At 57.8% G+C, this 16396-nt stretch overlaps 3 protein-coding genes across 10 annotated transcripts in view; 2 read left to right on the top strand and 1 right to left on the bottom strand.

The window, feature by feature from the left end:
* Window positions 1-2857, top strand: part of RNF121 (ring finger protein 121) — a 79114-nt gene extending 76257 nt beyond the window's left edge. For both annotated transcript variants that reach the window (XM_070473304.1, XM_020883842.2), the window contains 3 exons: window positions 234-367; window positions 1000-1101; window positions 2502-2857. In XM_070473304.1, the coding sequence (XP_070329405.1) occupies window positions 234-367; window positions 1000-1101; window positions 2502-2622 (357 nt within the window). In that variant the 3' untranslated portion in view covers window positions 2623-2857. The remainder of the gene's footprint in view (window positions 1-233; window positions 368-999; window positions 1102-2501) is intronic.
* Window positions 2858-3866: 1009 nt separating this feature from the next.
* Window positions 3867-8234, top strand: IL18BP (interleukin 18 binding protein). The gene is made up of 6 exons (XM_020883848.2): window positions 3867-5856; window positions 6188-6273; window positions 6614-6814; window positions 7384-7507; window positions 7588-7735; window positions 7954-8234. Exons 2-6 carry the CDS (start codon window positions 6246-6248, stop codon window positions 8035-8037), a joined length of 585 nt encoding a protein of 194 aa, XP_020739507.1. The 5' UTR covers window positions 3867-5856; window positions 6188-6245; the 3' UTR covers window positions 8038-8234.
* A 291-nt stretch (window positions 8235-8525) lies between these two features.
* NUMA1 (nuclear mitotic apparatus protein 1) overlaps window positions 8526-16396 on the bottom strand; it is a 71048-nt gene continuing 63177 nt past the window's right edge. For 6 of the 7 annotated variants that reach the window (XM_020883833.2, XM_020883832.2, XM_070473302.1 and 3 more), the window contains 11 exons: window positions 16030-16098; window positions 14606-14716; window positions 14302-14520; window positions 14028-14185; window positions 12567-12813; window positions 11377-11605; window positions 10664-10800; window positions 10146-10322; window positions 9877-9993; window positions 9575-9790; window positions 8526-9239 (listed from right to left, as the gene is read on the bottom strand). In XM_020883833.2, the coding sequence (XP_020739492.2) occupies window positions 9228-9239; window positions 9575-9790; window positions 9877-9993; window positions 10146-10322; window positions 10664-10800; window positions 11377-11605; window positions 12567-12813; window positions 14028-14185; window positions 14302-14520; window positions 14606-14716; window positions 16030-16098 (1692 nt within the window). In that variant the 3' untranslated portion in view covers window positions 8526-9227. The remainder of the gene's footprint in view (window positions 9240-9574; window positions 9791-9876; window positions 9994-10145; window positions 10323-10663; window positions 10801-11376; window positions 11606-12566; window positions 12814-14027; window positions 14186-14301; window positions 14521-14605; window positions 14717-16029; window positions 16099-16396) is intronic. The other variant, XM_020883829.2, reaches the window with a different exon arrangement.

Genomic DNA, 16396 nt, shown 5'->3' with positions numbered 1-16396 from the left:
TGACCAGACCAGTCTTCAGATTCTGTCTGATCTGACTTCCCAGCCCATCTCTGGTCTAGTCCCCATCTGCCCCACAGAGATGAGGATGATTGACAGTGAGATACTCTCCAGCTCGGGATCCTCTACCTGCCGTGTCACGTTCTCTCAAGAAGACCCCAGGCCTCGCTGTTATCGTCCCACTTTGGTTGATTCTCACGTCTTTTCTGTCTTTTCCTCCTCCTCTTCTCTCCCAGTTCTACAGCGAGTCAGGCATGCCCACCAAGCACCTCTCGGACAGTGTGTGTGCTGTGTGTGGGCAGCAGATCTTTGTGGATGTCAGTGAAGAAGGCATCATCGAGAACACATACAGGCTGTCTTGCAATCACGTGTATCCTGCCTGGAGCTCCTGGGCTGCCTTTCTCACCACGTGCATGCTCCAGTCAGGGAGGGAAGGGACCGTCATGACCCTGGGCATGCCATCCAGACCTTTGAAGGGAGGGGAGTCACATCTGGGTGATGTCTTCTGATAGGGAAGCCAATCCCAGGGAATGGAAACGGCTGCCTCCTTTGGTCTTTCTCACAGATGGGAGCCACTCTTGCGTAAACAGCGTGTATAGCCTGGCCAGGTCAGAAGGGAGCCTCAGCTACACTAGCTGCTGCAAGTTTGGGTCAGTCACCAGGGAGGAGCATCCTCTAACTGGCTCCCTCAGTGTTGGAATCAGGTGCCCCTGAAGGGCACCTCTGACATTTACCACGTCCTCACTCGGCTCCCATCCTATGCCGTGTGCTCTCCATTTTGCCCAGAGAGTCCCTGTAAGGCAGAGTTCATTAACCTCACTTACATATGAGGAAGCAGGGCCAGAGGTATACATCAGCTTGGCCCAGATGATACAGCCGGTAAGAGGTGAAGCCAGGGTTTGAACCTCCCTCCAGAGCTAGGGCCTGGACACCGGGAAGCCCGTCTCGGGGCTGGAGTGCCATCCTCGCTGCCCACCCTTTCCCTTGACCCATGGTGCTCAGATTCCACGAGTTCTGCATCCGCGGCTGGTGCATCGTGGGAAAGAAGCAGACGTGTCCCTACTGCAAAGAGAAGGTGGACCTCAAGAGGATGTTCAGTAACCCGTATCCTTTCTGGGGTCTCGTTGGGAGTGGGCAGTGGTGAGAAAGTACTGGCATGCATTCAGGTGGGTCTTGGGGTGCTCCTCCTGACCCCAGTCTTGTACCTGCCCACCAGTCCATTTGGCTTGTGGTCTAGGGAGGTGGGTAGGATGTGGGGCAGGACCAACAGCTCAGCTTCTCCTCACCATTCAGGATCCCTCAAGGGTAGATGGGCGGTGAGGGCAGCTTCCTCCACCTGCCTGCTTACTATGCACCTGGTGGCACTGTGCCAGGTGCTTTCCTTCTCTGAGCTCACTCAGTTCTCTAGAGCCTGTGACCTGGGTGATAGTATCCTCATGTTACCAGTGAAACAGTTTCAAGGATGACTGACCTTCTCACGGTGATATAACTAATGTGCGATGCCTCACCTATGACAGGCGGGGCTAGAGACCAGGCCTGTCCCCTCCGCTTTGAACACAGGACCTGTACTGCTCTCAGCTGCCCCTGCCCCATTTCCCCTGGATCCAGGGACCTCTCCCAGTTGCCCTTTCTCTCTGCATGGGGGTTTCCTGGCCCCTAGATACTAGCTGGGCTTTGGAGGGCCACGGTGTTCCTCTTTATGGTTCCTTGCTTGGTGCTTTTGGAGTCTAGTTCAGTAACTCCATGGTCAAGCTGAGGGTCGGGGCTTCTCTTTGTTCTCAGTACTGGGCTGGACTGTGGTTCCTAATGCCCTCAGAGGGACTCCCCACAGTCTTGTGAGGTCTGTGCTTCCACGGAGCTGGATTCCCAGGCTCTCTCTCCAGTGTCTTTCCCGGCAGTGGATTGTAAAGTGGAGAGAAGGGATTCCTCTCCAGGGCCACTTGGCCTCAGTAGGGGCCCCATGTCCAATGCCCATGGACGGGGCTCCTTGGAGCCTCTCTACCAGGAGTTATCCCCTGTGACCAGCCTCTTGCTCTGCCCCTGTATGCCTCTGTCCCCACACTCAACCCCTTCCTTGACCTGGAAAACTTCCCATTTTGGACAAGAACCTTCAGATTACCTTATCTCTTTCCCCATCTTCCCAAAGCCATTGTCGTGAGAAATCTACAGCAGTCTCAGGCTCACTGGCAGTCCCAGCTTAGAGAGGGGTTCACACAGAGCCCTCTCTGTCTATTGGCCATGGAGAACTTCATTTCACCACTCCACCCTCTGCCTTACCTGTCCGGTCCTCTGCACTGATCCCCTCTGTCCCACTTCCCCCATTCTCTGGTTTCAGCCCTGTGTTCCAACACAGAGAGGTTGGGCGGGGCTTTCTAGAAAGCACCTTTCTTTGTAGGCTGATTTCTGTGAAGCATCTGGAACATGTAGGCAGACCCTCTCACCCATCCCCTAGGCCAGCCTCAGCGTCTCGAACATGTGGCCTCTTTTCTTTAACACACTGACAGCTGGGAGAGGCCTCATGTCATGTACGGGCAACTGCTGGACTGGCTTCGGTACTTGGTAGCGTGGCAGCCTGTCATCATTGGCCTGGTGCAAGGCATCAACTATATTCTGGGCCTGGAATAGTCAGGAAGAAGAACATCCACCCACCATGGACCTCAGGGCACTCTCCTCCCTGCCTTCCAAGACCTCCTGGGTGGGAAAGACTCAGAGGGGCACTGGGCCACTCAGGACTCCCCCGGCTGTGTCCGGGCTGGGGAGGGAGGTGATGGAGAGCCAGCCAGTGGGGCTGTCAGCAGTGGGGGCTTTTTAAAAGAAAACTATTTTGATGAATATATTTAAAAAACTTTTTTATTGTGGAGCTTAGGAATTGCCCCAGTTCTTCCAGGCCTCACCTCTCTGCCTGAGCAGGGCAGGAGCAGAGCCACAACACTTTTGATGTAAAGGAGCCATCTTACCTCTGGCTGTGAGTCCCAGGCCCTGCCCCCCTCTTCCTTCCATGCGTGGGGCTCGAGCCTGGTTCACTCAGTGAGGAAGGGCCAGAGAACTGTGGCCGGTGCCACTGAAGAGCACTGGGGTGAATTGTCCTTCCTCCCGGTTAAGACCATGGGCGGGCCTTCCCTGCTCGGGGGCCATAGGCTGGTGGAGGCAAGTGAAACCCTGTCATGGCTTTTCCAGTGAGGGAAGCCCTGACCTCGGAATTCCCTGAGAATTTGTTGGGGAACCTGCCCCTAAGCAGGGCTTACTCAGTCAGGAACAGAGACCATCTATACAGAGCAGTGATTGAGGGCCACTTGTGCAAGCTGACGCTCTGCCCAGAAGTGGTGACATGTGCCGAATGCCACTGCCACATCACTTCCTTCCCTGCAAGCCCGAGTGAGTGTGTGTGTCCGTGTGTCTGCGGTGGAGGGACTGATAAGACGTGAGACTTCTTCCTGTAGTCACACGTTCTTCCCTTGAAGCTGCCAGGGGATTCCCAGCTCAAGGAATATCCTGTCAGCCCAGTCATCCCTGGGTTCTGCCTGGGCCCAGCAGCACGAGTGCTGGGGTGGCTGGGAAGAGGGTCAGGGCCAGGTGAGTATGGTGTCTGAACAGGGCTTTCAGGTAGGCCCCAGCTCTGGTCTTAGGGGTTTTGAAGGAAGTAGGAAGGCAAATTTGGACTTTCCACGCTGGGTTCCTAGGGAATATGGCCCTTCAGGTGCAGAAGGAACCAAGCAGGATCTTGTCATCTGTTCTTAATAAAGCTCCATGAGCTGGGTTGGAAAGCTGAACATCCATCTTGCTTTTCTTCTTCCCACCTCTTTCCCTGTGGTCCCCAGGCCTGCCTGGCCTCTGCTTCCTTTTTGCTCTTCCGATTTGAGAGCTGGGTCCTGCAAGTGGTGGGTCCTGTCCAACATTCCTGAGTGAGATGGCCTGCTGGGCTTCTGTCCTGTCGCAGAAGGGGCCCTGGTTCATCACAGGGTGACTGTCCTCACGACCTGAGGTCAGTGCCCTGCTGCAACCACCCCTCTCCCCAGTCACTCTCTTACCCAACTGTGGCTTGCCCAACATGCCGCTCATGCCCATGGGCCTGTCCTCAGTGGATTGGGGCCTGGGGTCATCCTTTCACTTTTGTCCCTCCTTCCCCCACATTAAGGCTTCCCTAATGTGGCTCAGCGGTAAAGAATTCACCTGCAATGCAGGAAATGCGGGTTCGATCCCCGGGTTGGGAAGATCACCTGGAGAAGGAAATGGCAACCCACTTCAGTTTTCTTGCCTGGAGAATTCCATGGACAGAGGAGCCTGGTGGGCTACAGTCCAGGGGGTCACAAAGTCAGACATGACTTAGTGAATAAACACCCCCCCTCCACATCAGGTCATGTGAGGAGCCAAGGCCAGGCTCTCCAAGTCTCTCTCTCCATCCTTCAACAGTCCTGAGTACCATGACCTCCCAGCAGCCCAACTCTGGCCTTATTTACACTCACAGGTAAGAGTCCTGTCTCCTCTCCCTCGCATCCCCACCTTCTTCCCCAGAGGACTGGGCCTCAGAAGCCCCAACAGTCTTGCCTCCTGACCTCCCTGCTGGAGACACTGGTGCTCCTAGGGAGGAGCTTCTCTGCATCTTGCAGCCCAGAAGCTCCTGGGCAGGCGGTGGGGGAGGGACTGAGAAGATGTGAGCTGGAGCCCTGGAGAAGAGGAGTTGACTTTTAGTCTCTGACATCTAAATTGGACATGTATGGTTTTTACAAACACACACACAACACACACACCCCTTGAGATTGCAGCCATGTTCCTGACGATTCTTCCAAACCTCATTCCATCTCTTGGCCTCCCTGGCTCTGTCTCCAGGACCCCATCCTCCTGATCCCAGACACTCAGGTCTGGTCCTTCATACCTGCTCCGTGGATCACCAGCCCTGGTCTCTCTGCCCCTGAGGCCACATGTGTGACCCTGACTTCTGTAGCTCTGTTGTTGCTCCAGCCAGTGCTGGACGTACCCACTCTTCCCTGGAAAGCATCCTCTCCTCCCCGTAAGGCCAGTGCTCCGGCTTGTGTTCCAAGCTTGTCTGAGAGGTTCCTGTGGAGGCCGGGATGTGTAGCTCCCACGGTGGGGCTCACGTGGGGCCAGACACAGCCGAACTGAGCTGGGGAGCTCCGAAAGGGGCGGCTTCCAGAAAACAGGGCTCTTCAGGGCTTCCTGGGAGCCAGGCAGGGGGAGACTAGACTTCCTGATGAGCTTAGATCTCTAGCTCCTCTGGCCAAGGAGCTGGGATGACAGAAGTGAGAAGGATTCATGGGGGTGAGGGGCGGGTGTTGGGTGGAGGGAGTGGGGAGCCTGAGAAAGGCCAAGATGTGGATGGGCTGGTGTGAGTCTGAAATGGTCCACTTGATCCAACTTTGGGTCCCCAGTGCCTCAGACAGTTGTCCCCTTGAATATAGTGTGACTGAAGGAAGAAGCAGGAGGACTTTTCTGTTCACATAGAAGGGCAGAGTCTTGGGATAGAAGAATTCGTGTGTGAGAGACTTTCATTAGTTCATGGCCCTGTGCTTGGAGGGTGAGGCTGAGGATGGTTGAAGACCCCAGGCTGATACCACCTGAAGAGCAGGGGGCCTGGGAGTGAGTGAGAAGGTTCCCAGCCACGGTGAGCTCCAGCTTAGTAGAAGGCGCGGTGTGCAGGGACCTTCAGGACTGGGTGCAGACTGCTGTGGAGTACATGTGTCTGCTGGTGGCCAGAGCCTGCTCTAGATCCCCTGCTTAAATAAAAGTGAAAGTAAAATAGGAGGAGGAGGCAGTGCTTTCCCAGAAGGATTTCACTATCTATCCTGCCCTTCCCAGAACAGCTCTGGCAGCGGAGAGAATTTTTCCTCCCTTTGTGACTAGGTAAGTCCCTGGTCCTCTTTGGGCCTCAGTTTCCATTCTGTAATGAAGCATTTGATTGCACTAGTGACGAGTATAATGTTGATGGTAGGAAGAGCTAGGGTGGGGATCCGCCGGCTTTGTTTCTAGGGGCTGGAAGAGCCTGTGCTTGATACCGGTCCTCCAGGAGTTGTCAGTTGGGACAGGTGGACGGGGCAGAGTGGACAGTGCCTGGCAGCCCCCTGAAAACTCAGACGTAGGAAGGGGCTGTGGAGACCACAGAAAGGCCGTACTACTTGTGCCTGGAATCTGTAGGAGAAGCCGTTTGTCACGGTTGCCTCCCCCGCCTCCCCAGAGAGGAAGTTGTCACAGATATATAGAGCAAGGCACGGCAGCTCCTGACACAGTTCAGCATGACCATGAGACACAGCTGGATTCCAGGTGGGCCCTGGGGCTGTGCATGTACGGGTGGAGGGGGTGGGGTGCAGCCTGAGACCAGAGAGGAGCCTGACCCCAGGTGGGTCCCCTCAGCTGCTGTGCTGTGACTTTCAGCCTCTGGATGCTGCGCTCTGGCTCCATTCCAGGGTCTCCCTCTGCTCCATTCAGAGAGCCAAGAGCTAGAGCTGGAGGGGTTCTTCTGCCCCACCCTTTCGCAGCAGAGCCAAGAATCTGCCAGACTTAATCCTGGCAGCGGCTCCATCTCCAAGTAAGAGCAGAGCTGGGATGCCGAGCAGTCCCAGGAGGTCAGACAGCTGCTGACCTCTGACTGTCCTCTCCTCAGACCCTAGCCCTCTTCGGGCCCTGCTCCTCTGTGCCCACGTCATCTCCCACCTGGCCGGAGCCACACCTGTGCCTCAGGCCACCACAGCTGCCTCACCTGGGATGGCAAAGGATCCCTGCTCCTCGCGGCCCCCAGCACTCCCAGCAGCTAAGCAGTGCCCAGCGTTGACAGTGACCTGGCCAGCAGTGGAAGTCTCACTGAGTAAGGAGCTATTCTAATGGGATGGGAGGGCACAGTGACACCAAGGGTGGGTTGGCCTCTGAGCATACAGCCCCCAATCTTCTGCCACGTAGCCTGTCACCAACCAAGCAGCTCGGTTGAGCAGTGGGCATTCTCCCTCTCCCACCCGGCATCGCAAGTTGGTGCAGGGCTCAGCTCACAGCTCCCAAGATGCTGTCACGTGGGATGGAGAGGCCTCAGAACAGAGGACTCCCAGAGCCCTGACTGAGGTGGCTGCAAGCCCAGCCTTTCCTCCCAGGGCCCACTTGCCCTCTGGCCTTCTCAGCTGAGCGATTGCCTACTGTGCTGCCTCCTTGGCCAAAGCTCCTAGAGTCACTGAAGCTGGGTGCTAGAAACCCTGGGGCATTCTGAAGAAACAAGCTCAGGCGTCAAGGACCCAGATGAGGGACCCATCCCCAGATTCCTCTTGCTCAGCCTTCTCCTTGGACTTCCCATTCCAGATTCCTGAATCATGGGACAGGGTGGGCAGACCATGGCGGAGGTGGGAGGGTCTGCTCTGCAGAAGGACTAACAGCCACATGTGCCCCCAGATGGAACGCTGACATTGTCCTGTACCGCCTGCAGCCGCTTCCCCCACTTCAACATCCTCTACTGGCTGGGCAACGGCTCCTTCATCGAGCACCTCCCAGGCCGGCTGCGGGAGGGCACCACCAGGTGAGGGCGCGGTGGTGAGACTGGCTGGGGGGAGGCTGCTTGCTGCGGTCCTCTCACAGCCTTTCCTTCCTCTGCTCCAGGCGAGAGTACAGGGGCACGTGGACCCAGCTGTGGAGACCATTGGTGCTGGAGGAGCTGAGCCCTGCCCTGCGAGATACCAACTTCTCCTGTGTTCTCATGGATCCTGGGCAGACAGTCCAGCGTCACCTTGTCCTGGCCCAGCTCTGGGTGAGGAACCCAAGGGAGGGCGTCCAGGACATAAGGAGCCCTGCTTCAGTGGAGGAAGAAAAGGGTGGGCTCTGCTCATAGCATCCTCCAGCTGATGTCCACTGATTGCCTGAGCCTGAGGTGGCAACTAAAAGGACCAGGACTCAGGCAGGAGATACATGGCCTAGAGGGAAGTTCTTCCCACCTTGGCCCTGATCCTGTTTGCTTCACTCCCCCAGGCTGGGCCGAAGACAAGTGTGCCCCCTGCCACAGGAAGCCCCACCCTCCAGCCAGGCCCCTCTGCCGTACCATCCCGACAGTGAACCCAGAGCTCCACCACCACCTGGTTCAAACACCACCTCTTTATTGAGGTCCAGGCCAGTCTGCATCAATTTAATGTATTTGTTTCCTCTATGGGCTCCTGGGATGCGGGCAGAGGCTGCTTCTGACCCACAGCTGTATCTCTGTCACCCCAGCAAGGCCCAAGGCGGGCATTCATAAACCATCTTCAATGGCAGCATCTGACGTGTGTCCAGTCACTTATTCTTTAGGCCGTCGTTCCACCACAGAACACGGCTCGTGCGAGGAGGGAGTATGGAATGAGAGAAGATGCCACTATGAAGCTGAAGACAAAACCAGATTCAGGGATACAGGCCCTCACAAGAGGCCAGCCCGTAACGCTCCTCAGGAGCAGAGGTCAGAAACGGGGGAAGATCCTGTGGCCTCAGAAAGGCTAGGAGAAGGGATTTGAGAGAAGGTAGGTGGTCTGGAGTTTCCCTGCTTCCCCCACACAGATCGAGGCATATCAGCATTCAAGGGAGAAAAAATAGACTTTATTTACAAGTAATAACATTTAGAAAAGATCCATCTCTGGCCCTTAAAAACCTTCCCATCACTCCAAATCCCGCCCCAGCGCAAATCTGGGGAGGGTGGGCGATGGGATCTGCCACTGAGGGCTGCCCCCCACCCCCCCCCCCCAAGGTGCAGGGCCCTTCTCCTGGAAAAGAGCATCCTTTGGGCACCTGGGTCCTTGGGTGGATGGGTACACCTGGGGGTGGGGTGCTCCCACTGGGCCACTGCCCAGTCCTGGACTTCAAGAGCAAGGGCCCTTGCAAGGCCCAGCGGCCAGGAGCAGCAGGGACCAGGGCCTGCTCCTCCAATGGTCCCTTCTAGATCCAGAGGCTGGGAGGACTGGCTAGGCCCAAGGACCCAGCCACACAAAGCCAGCCTCAAATCTGGTTACGATGGAGAAGTGACTTTACTCTAGGAGAACATCAGGAGGCAAAGAGGGAGAGGACCCAGACTGCCCAGGCTCTGGGCCACCCTTGAGGGCACACCTGTTCACCTGGGGATGGGCCAGGTCCCGGCCAGGGTGTGGGCAGGCATCACTGTCTCTAGGATTTTGGCCACTGGGCCTGGGAGCTGAGAGAAGGCACTGAAAGGGACAGGAGGAGGAGGACCAGGCGAGGGCAGTATCAGGACACAGGTGGGGCCACTCACTGGTACTGGCTCTTCAGTGCTTTGCCTGGAAGAGACGGAGACAGCTGCTCAGTGCCAGCCTGCGTCCCCTCCTGCTCCCACATGCCCAGACTAGGGTGGTCCCGTTGCTGCAGCCCTGGACCCATCTACCGCAGGTTTGCAGGGGCTGGTTTCACCTAAGCAGCTCTGGGTGTTTTATCCTCTGCTTTCCTCGATGAGGAGCAGCTAACCATAGGGGAGCACCTGCTCTCAGCCCTCGCCCTCCAGGGGCCTACTCGGCCTGCCTAGGAGGAGCCCCTGGGTGGTTGGGTGGGGGTCACCCATGCTCCTCACTGGGTTTCTAGGAGCCTAACCCTCCCCCTTCCCTGTCAGTGCCCACACCTTGCCCTTGGCCCGGGGGGTGGCAGCAGCAATGGCGGCAGCAGTGGCGGCGCTGGCTGTGGTGGTGGCGATGCGCGGAGAGCGGCGGGTCCCGCTGCGGGGGTTGGGCGAGGCTTTGGAGGGGGCTTTCTTCGAGGCTGCCTTCCGCAGAAGGCTGTTCCCGAGCTTCTTGGGTGTGTTGAGGATGCTGAAGGCCATAGACTGGCGGCGGTCAGCCTGTTGGGAAGGGCTGTCAGACCGGGCCACCACTGGCCGCTCAGCTGCCTGGGCCCCTCCAGGTTCTCCCTCAGCCCCTGGCTCACCTGTTTAACCACAGCTGGAGCTGCCTTCTTCTGGGCCTCAACAGTGCTCTGTCTGCGCCCTTCATGTCGGTCCCGGGGGGTCATGGGGCGCGGAAAACAGGTGGTGGCCTTCTTTGACTATGGGGAAGAGAACAGTTAGGCTGAGAGCACAAGAGACAAGTGGACCGTGTCCAGCCAGCACCTGCCTCCCTCCTGCACCAGGAGACTCCCCGCTATAGACTTGAAAACGTGGCGGCCGCCAGAGGTGACAAAAGTCCCAAGTCACCCACCTCGGGTGTGCCGGGACCCTGGTGGGTCTCTGAGGAAACCCGCTTGCGCTGCTGCCGTGTGGTGATGCCGGCGCCCTCAGCTATCTGGGTTGGCTGCATGCTGGCTCGGCGCAGGGTCTCCCGGGGGTCGCCAGTTTTTATCTCCTCGTCTGTGATGGCAGGCAGGCTCAGGGAAGGCTGTGTGGGGTAGAAACGATCGGTGGACCCGAGCTGTTTGGAGATGGAGCAGGACTGCCCTAGAACTCCTCACTGGTCGGGCAGCTGGAGCCTTCCTGTTGCAAACGGCTCCCCTCCTGTTGTCTTCCTGCCCACGTCCTGCGCCACAGCCTCAGAAGCCATCCCTGGAGACCTCTGCAACTCCTGCCTTCCACAGAACCTCCTCCCAAGTTCCTCCCTGTCCGCTAGTTGACCAGAAACAGGCCCCGCTCCTCGGCAGGCCGGGAAACTGGGGAGGGATGTCCAGGAGGAAGAGGGAAGCCAGCAGGGGCGGGTCCCTGGCAGGGGACCCCAGAGCTCACCCTGGACTCCAGAGGGTAGCAGGTCTTCAGGTGCGGTGGGCATACTCGGTTGCGCTGCTGCAGCTCTGCAATGCGGTTCCAGTCATCCAGCTGTTCAGGCTCATCCTGGCAGGTGCCCACATAGAAGCTGTTCCTGCCTGTGGGGTGGCAGGGAGACAGCAACAAGCAGAGCTGCAAGGCCAGCACGAGAGGGTGGAGGCAGCACCCCGCCAGCCTTGGTGCCACCACTCCCATCCTCCTGGCCCTTGAACTGCAGCACCCCAGGGTCCTGCTCTTGTCCATGCTGCAGCTACGGGCATGTGGCTCACAACCATCTCTTCCCTGGGGACTGGCTCCCAGCCTCCTCCCTGGGGTCCCATGCAGAGGTTGTGACACCAGAAGAAACTAATGGAGGGCCAGGAATCCATACCCAAAGCACTCCCTGAAGGCAAGAGCCTCAGAAAGGAATCTGAGGATAGATCCCAGGCAGTCTGGCCCCCCGGCAGCCCCTCCCAACCTGAGAAGGGGCCAGGAGCGCTCCTAGGTGGGGAATCCCAGCCCCACGTGAAGCGTTTGGCTGAGAATGACGTCAGCCTTACTGCCTAGCACAGCCCCTGGGTGAACAGCAGGCAGGGAGGAGAGGGGTGGGTGCTGGATCGCGGCTTGTCCTTTGGCCGTGCCAAGATTTGTCCAGTTTCATGTTCCGGGGTGTCAGGTCCCCACAGTCCCCTCACCTGGAGGGGCCCCACTGGACATCCCAGCCTGGGAACGGCGGGCGGAGCTGCGAGTGGTGGGCCGGTAGCCAGGCAGGCTGAGCAGAGTGGAGTTGCCGTCATCGGGAGAGCCCAGGCGGGCTAGAGACTGGGTGGAGGAGGCGGCTCTCGGGCCGGCCTGGGAAGCAGGGGCTGACTGTGTGCTATAGAAGGAGGAGTTGGCACTGTCTGGATCCTCCACATCCAGCTTCTGGAAGAGAGGACACATCTGCTGCAGTGGGGGTGGGCCCTGACATCCTGGGACATCCCTGGTGCTCACCCGGTAAGATTGAACCCAGTGCAGGGGGGTTTGACCCTGGTTAGGGAACTAGATCCCACTTGCTGCAACTAAGGCCCCCTGCCAAGCATAGCCAAATACATAAACATAAAAAAAAAAAGCCTCCCATTTCCTTTCCCAAAGCGCCTCAGATCCCACAGCTGCCCGTGTCCACACTGCTTTGCACGGGGTCCTCAGCTGCCCGTCTGCAAGAAATGGGCCTTGTTAATCCCACACTAGATGCTGAGGCTGTCAGGACTCCCGTCCATTGTTCCGCTGAGTCTATTAACAATGCTCTGAGGGAGGCTGAGCCAAGTGCCTCAGGCTATCTTAGAAGTGAGGTACAGGGGCGTGAAAGGACTGGCCTGAGGGTCACAGAGCTGGGGCTGGACCCCGCATCTCCTCAGCACATCAGGCTTGTCCCACAGGTCCCTCTGACCAAGCGCACCAGGGGACCGTCTTTTAGAACTTCAGTTTCTTAGTAGCTAAAGTACTCCTCTCCTCTCTTTCCCAACCTCCTGGGCATGTGGAAACAAGGACCAGAGCCCCAGGCAGGCAGGCAGCCCCCTGGGCAGCACAACCATCTGTCACCCTGGGCGCGTGCCGGGAGGCACAGGCTGGGCGGCTTCTCTGCGTTGTCCCCTTGAGCCTGCACAGGGTCGCTATTGTACACAGAGAGCACGGTGGCCTGTCGGGACAGGCAGCCGAGGTCAGCCCGGCCCCTTTCTACAGGAGTCCAAAGCAAGTCACCGCTCTGCTGCTCTCGTCCGCGGGTGTGGACCAGTCAGCCCTGCCCCTCGGAGGCAGTTTTGGAGACCTGGTGGAGAGAAGCCCTAGAGAGGAAGCAAGCGGTGCTGTCCTACAGCCTCACTCCCAGCAGCCGGACCTTGCTGACCTTGGTCATGGTGATGTTGATGATCTGCGTGGTGCGCCGACGAGCGGAGCGGGTCTTCCGGCTTGAGTCCAGGGAGATGTCCCCCAGGGAGTCCAGGCTGCTCTCCAGGGGGGCCTGACCCCGAGCAGGGATGGGCGTGAAGTAGAGGCTCTCCAGGGACTCCACTTTGGGGGGCAGACGCTGGGAGATGGGGGAGGCTGGCTCTCCGGGGATGCTGGTGCCATCCGGCTGGGTGCGAGGCAACTTGCTGTGGGGAAAAAGCTGCTGAGGCGCCATTCCTGGGGCTACACATTTTGTCCATCCCTTTGTTCCAGTGACACTTACTACAAGACCACCAGGTCAAGCACCGCACCCTCTGATTTTTTGGAGGTACCAAGAAGAGTCCTTGACTGGGGCCCTGCCTTCCATCCTTTGTCATTGGTGAGCCCAACCACCCCATGGTGCCCTGAGCTCAATACAGGCAACTCCCAGACCCTGCTTTCCAGACCCTCCCAGACACAGCCCCAGACTGCCCTCTGGACTCCAAAACAATATGTCCCAAACTAAGTCCACCGTCTGTTCCTCCTCCTTTATTTCCTATTATAGCCAACACGAAGCTGGGGGGAGCAACCTCCAGCCAGCCTCCATCTCTTCCCTTTCCTGCCAAACCCAAGAGCCCTCCAACCACACCCCATTCCTCTCCTTCCCTGTCTGCCTCGCCCCTCTCACCTCGACTACAACAGCCTCTGAGAGACACACGGTGGTGACAAGCAAGGACTCAAGCCAGGCTGCCTGGGGTCAAGCCTAGCCCTGCCACTGTGGGACCCCGGGCTGCCCCAGTTTCCTCTGTGAAAGGAGATAATCATAGACTCTACCTCAGAGAGCTGTTACGGGATAAATGAATTCATATTTCTCAGGTGTATGTAACAGTATCTCTGGCACATGTAAGCGTTTAACATAAAAATACACTTATTACTCTCATTAAAGTCTCAGTTTTCCCTATCAGGACAGGTAGGCTAAGATGCAAAACTGACCATGTGCTCAACTGCAAACCCTTCTGAGGCCCCTCAGTGCCTTTAGGATCAGGTCTAAACGCCAGCCTCCTTCAGTGGGGAGTCCAGCCTGCCCTCAGGGGCCTGGGCCCAAACCCTCCCTACTTCACTGTCCAGCCAGGCTCCTTCTTGGCCTTTGCTGTTATCACTCTTCTCTGTCCATGGGACACACACCTACAGTTTCTTTCAAGACTCAAGAACAGGAATGACAGCCTCCATGAAGCCTCTTCTGACCACTCATTTCTTCTCACTCCCACTATGCTAAGTACAAGCATCTGGCCTAACACCTCTAATACGTCATCCTCCTCTAAGAACAAGCTTCCAGAGGGCAAAGGGTTCCCATCTTCCTCTCTCACAGCCCCAGTGCCCAGGAGGCTGCCTGATCACAGTGGGCAGACAACAGACTGGGGGAGGAAGGGTGCCCCCTGACCTGGTGACAGAGAGTGGGGTCCCCTCCTCGCAGCTCAGATCCAGGCTGTCAATACTCAAGTCCAGCTGAGGCTTAGCCTGGGGCTCCCGGCTCTTCAAGGCGTCAGTCGCCACCTGGAACTTGCCCAGGTCCCGAAGCTGCTGGTCAGCATGGGCAACCTGGGAATGAGGGTGGAGGGAGAGTGAAGGCAGGCCTCCACAGGGTGGCTGAGGAGAGGAGGGCACCGGAGGCCAGTGTGCCGGAGGTGAGGGAGTCAGCACAGCCAGAGCCTCACCTGTGCCTCCAGGCTGCGCACCTGGGCGGTGAGGTGGCGGCAGGCTTGCTCGGCCTCCTTGGTCTTCAGCCCGGCCTGCTGCAGCTCCCGGCCCAGCCGATCCACTTCTGCCCGCAGCCCCTTGTTCTCCGTCTGCAGCTGTTCCAGGCCCCGCAGCTGCTCCTGCAGCTCTTGGTTCTGCTGCTTCTTGGCATCATAATGAGTCTTGGCCTTCTCCATCTGGGTTGGTGGAAGGGTGGGTTGGTGGAAGGGTGGGTGGGTGGTGGGTCAGAGAAGTGGGGGGCGCAGGGGCCGTGCTCCTCACCTGTAGTTTGTAGTGCTCAGCCGCCTGCTCCTTCTGGCTCAGCTGGGCCTGCAGCTCACTCAGCTGGGCCTGGAGGCGCTGGACTTCCTGCTGGCTCTCACCGCCCTGGGCCTGGAAAGACGAGAGAAGCTGATAGCCTCTGGTCTCTTTGCCCCACCCAAATCCACCGACCCCTAGCCTCCTAGGCTCCACAGTGTTTTCAGATTCCTGCATTCCTGTTGCAGATTCTCTGAGGACACACAACAGGCCTTTGGGCCCCTCCCAACTTCAGCCTAAGCATCACACACCCCTCAGAATCCAGCTGCTGTAGGAGCTTTTCCTGTCCAGTGCCCTTTCTGGAAGAGTTCTGGCAGCCTGCCTTTGCCTTGACACCAGGCACAAACTACCTCACCCTCCCTCCGTGAGGACAGTCTCCTGGGGAGGAAAGGCACTGACCCCCAGGAACACCAGGGATCTAGGCACATGGCTTGTGTACTCTTTAAGGACATGAGAACTCACTTCTCAAAACCACTCTGGGAACTAGCTTTAGCTCCACTTCACAGATGAAGACACCGAGTCCAGGAACTGAAAGCACACTGGTCATGGGGACTGAACAGCAGAGTAAGATTTGAGTCTCTGCCCACCTGACTCCAAAGCAAGTGTGGGCTCAGTTATGCTGCGGGCACCGCCTCCCAGACAGACCGCAGACTCCTTGGGCGCAAGACCTCCGGCAGCCTCTCTGTCCACCCGCAGTTTGCACCAGCAAGTGCTAAGTCTGTGGCAGGCACAGGACAGGGCCAACCAGCCTTACCGCCTCATCTCCCGGCAGCGGGAAGGCCCCTGAGAGGAGTGCACTCAGCCTGTTTATCAACGTGACTGTGACATGGTGTGGAGTACATGGCAGTGAGCTGGGCAAACGGCTCTGAGCTCCCACCAACTCCTGTGACCCTCCTGGGGCCACTGGGGCCAAGTTCCTTTGCCCTTAACTAAAAGCTGTGAAGCCTAGAGTTGTAAAAAAGCAAATGTTAAACCAAAGAAGGTTATACCATGGAAAGTAAGAATATTAAGTTGCACTGCAGTACTAAATGTCGCTAACACTCACTCTCTGAGATTAAACAGCACAACCCAACTAAAGCTTCTGCAATGCTGTAAGTGTTCTGATCTGCCCTGTCCAGTATGGGAGCCACTAGCCACGCATGGCTACTGAGCTGTGGAAATGTGGCTAGCACGACTGAGAAACTAAAGTTTTTATTTAAATAATCACACATGGCTAGTGGCTACTGCGACAGACAGTGAAGGTCTGCGGGTTGGGAGCCACTCTGATCATCTTCCCTCAGGAGCTCGCAGAGGCACAGGCGGGGCTCCTGAGGCTACCAGGCCCAGGGTGCCTTCCCTCCCTGCTCCCCTGAGCCAATGGATGGCAGGCCCATCCCCTGCTGTCCCACCTTCAGCTTCTGCTGCTGCACCTTGCTGGCTTGCTCATGGTCAGCTAGCTTCTTGTTCAGTTCTTCCACCTGGGGCAGGGAGGCAAGAGGAGAGAGACTCAGGGGGTCTTCCGCTGAAGGTCCAGACAAATTATGGGGTTTCCCCAGGACAGTCCCCAGTGTCCCTGTAAGAAACTCAGGGCCGCCTCTGGCCTCCAGTTAGGGAATGGCCTGCCGCCCTGGCTGGTGGGCAGGGCCTGAGTGACGTGACCCAATGCAAGTGCTGTCAGAGCCACCTGCCCGCGCTTGCCTCCACCCTCTGCCTCAGAGACAGAGGTGGCAGTCACTCGGGAGCTGACAACCCACCACAACCTACCGCCACCATTCC

Source organism: Odocoileus virginianus, chromosome 10 (assembly GCF_023699985.2).
Source record: "Odocoileus virginianus isolate 20LAN1187 ecotype Illinois chromosome 10, Ovbor_1.2, whole genome shotgun sequence".
NCBI classification, from domain to species: domain Eukaryota; kingdom Metazoa; phylum Chordata; class Mammalia; order Artiodactyla; family Cervidae; genus Odocoileus; species Odocoileus virginianus.
Note: the sequence above shows the minus strand (reverse complement) of the source record. Positions and strands in the feature narration are given on the sequence as shown.

What these genes read in the sequence shown, in the direction of transcription:
- IL18BP (XM_020883848.2), top strand. Translation starts at nt 6,246, where the DNA reads ATGACCATGAGACACAGCTGGATTCCAG. An exon ending in CTGCGGGAGGGCACCACCAG is followed by an intron (nt 7,508 to 7,587) that starts GTGAGGGCGCGG and finishes CCTCTGCTCCAG; the next exon opens with GCGAGAGTACAGGGGCACGT. An exon ending in TTGTCCTGGCCCAGCTCTGG is followed by an intron (nt 7,736 to 7,953) that starts GTGAGGAACCCA and finishes TCACTCCCCCAG; the next exon opens with GCTGGGCCGAAGACAAGTGT.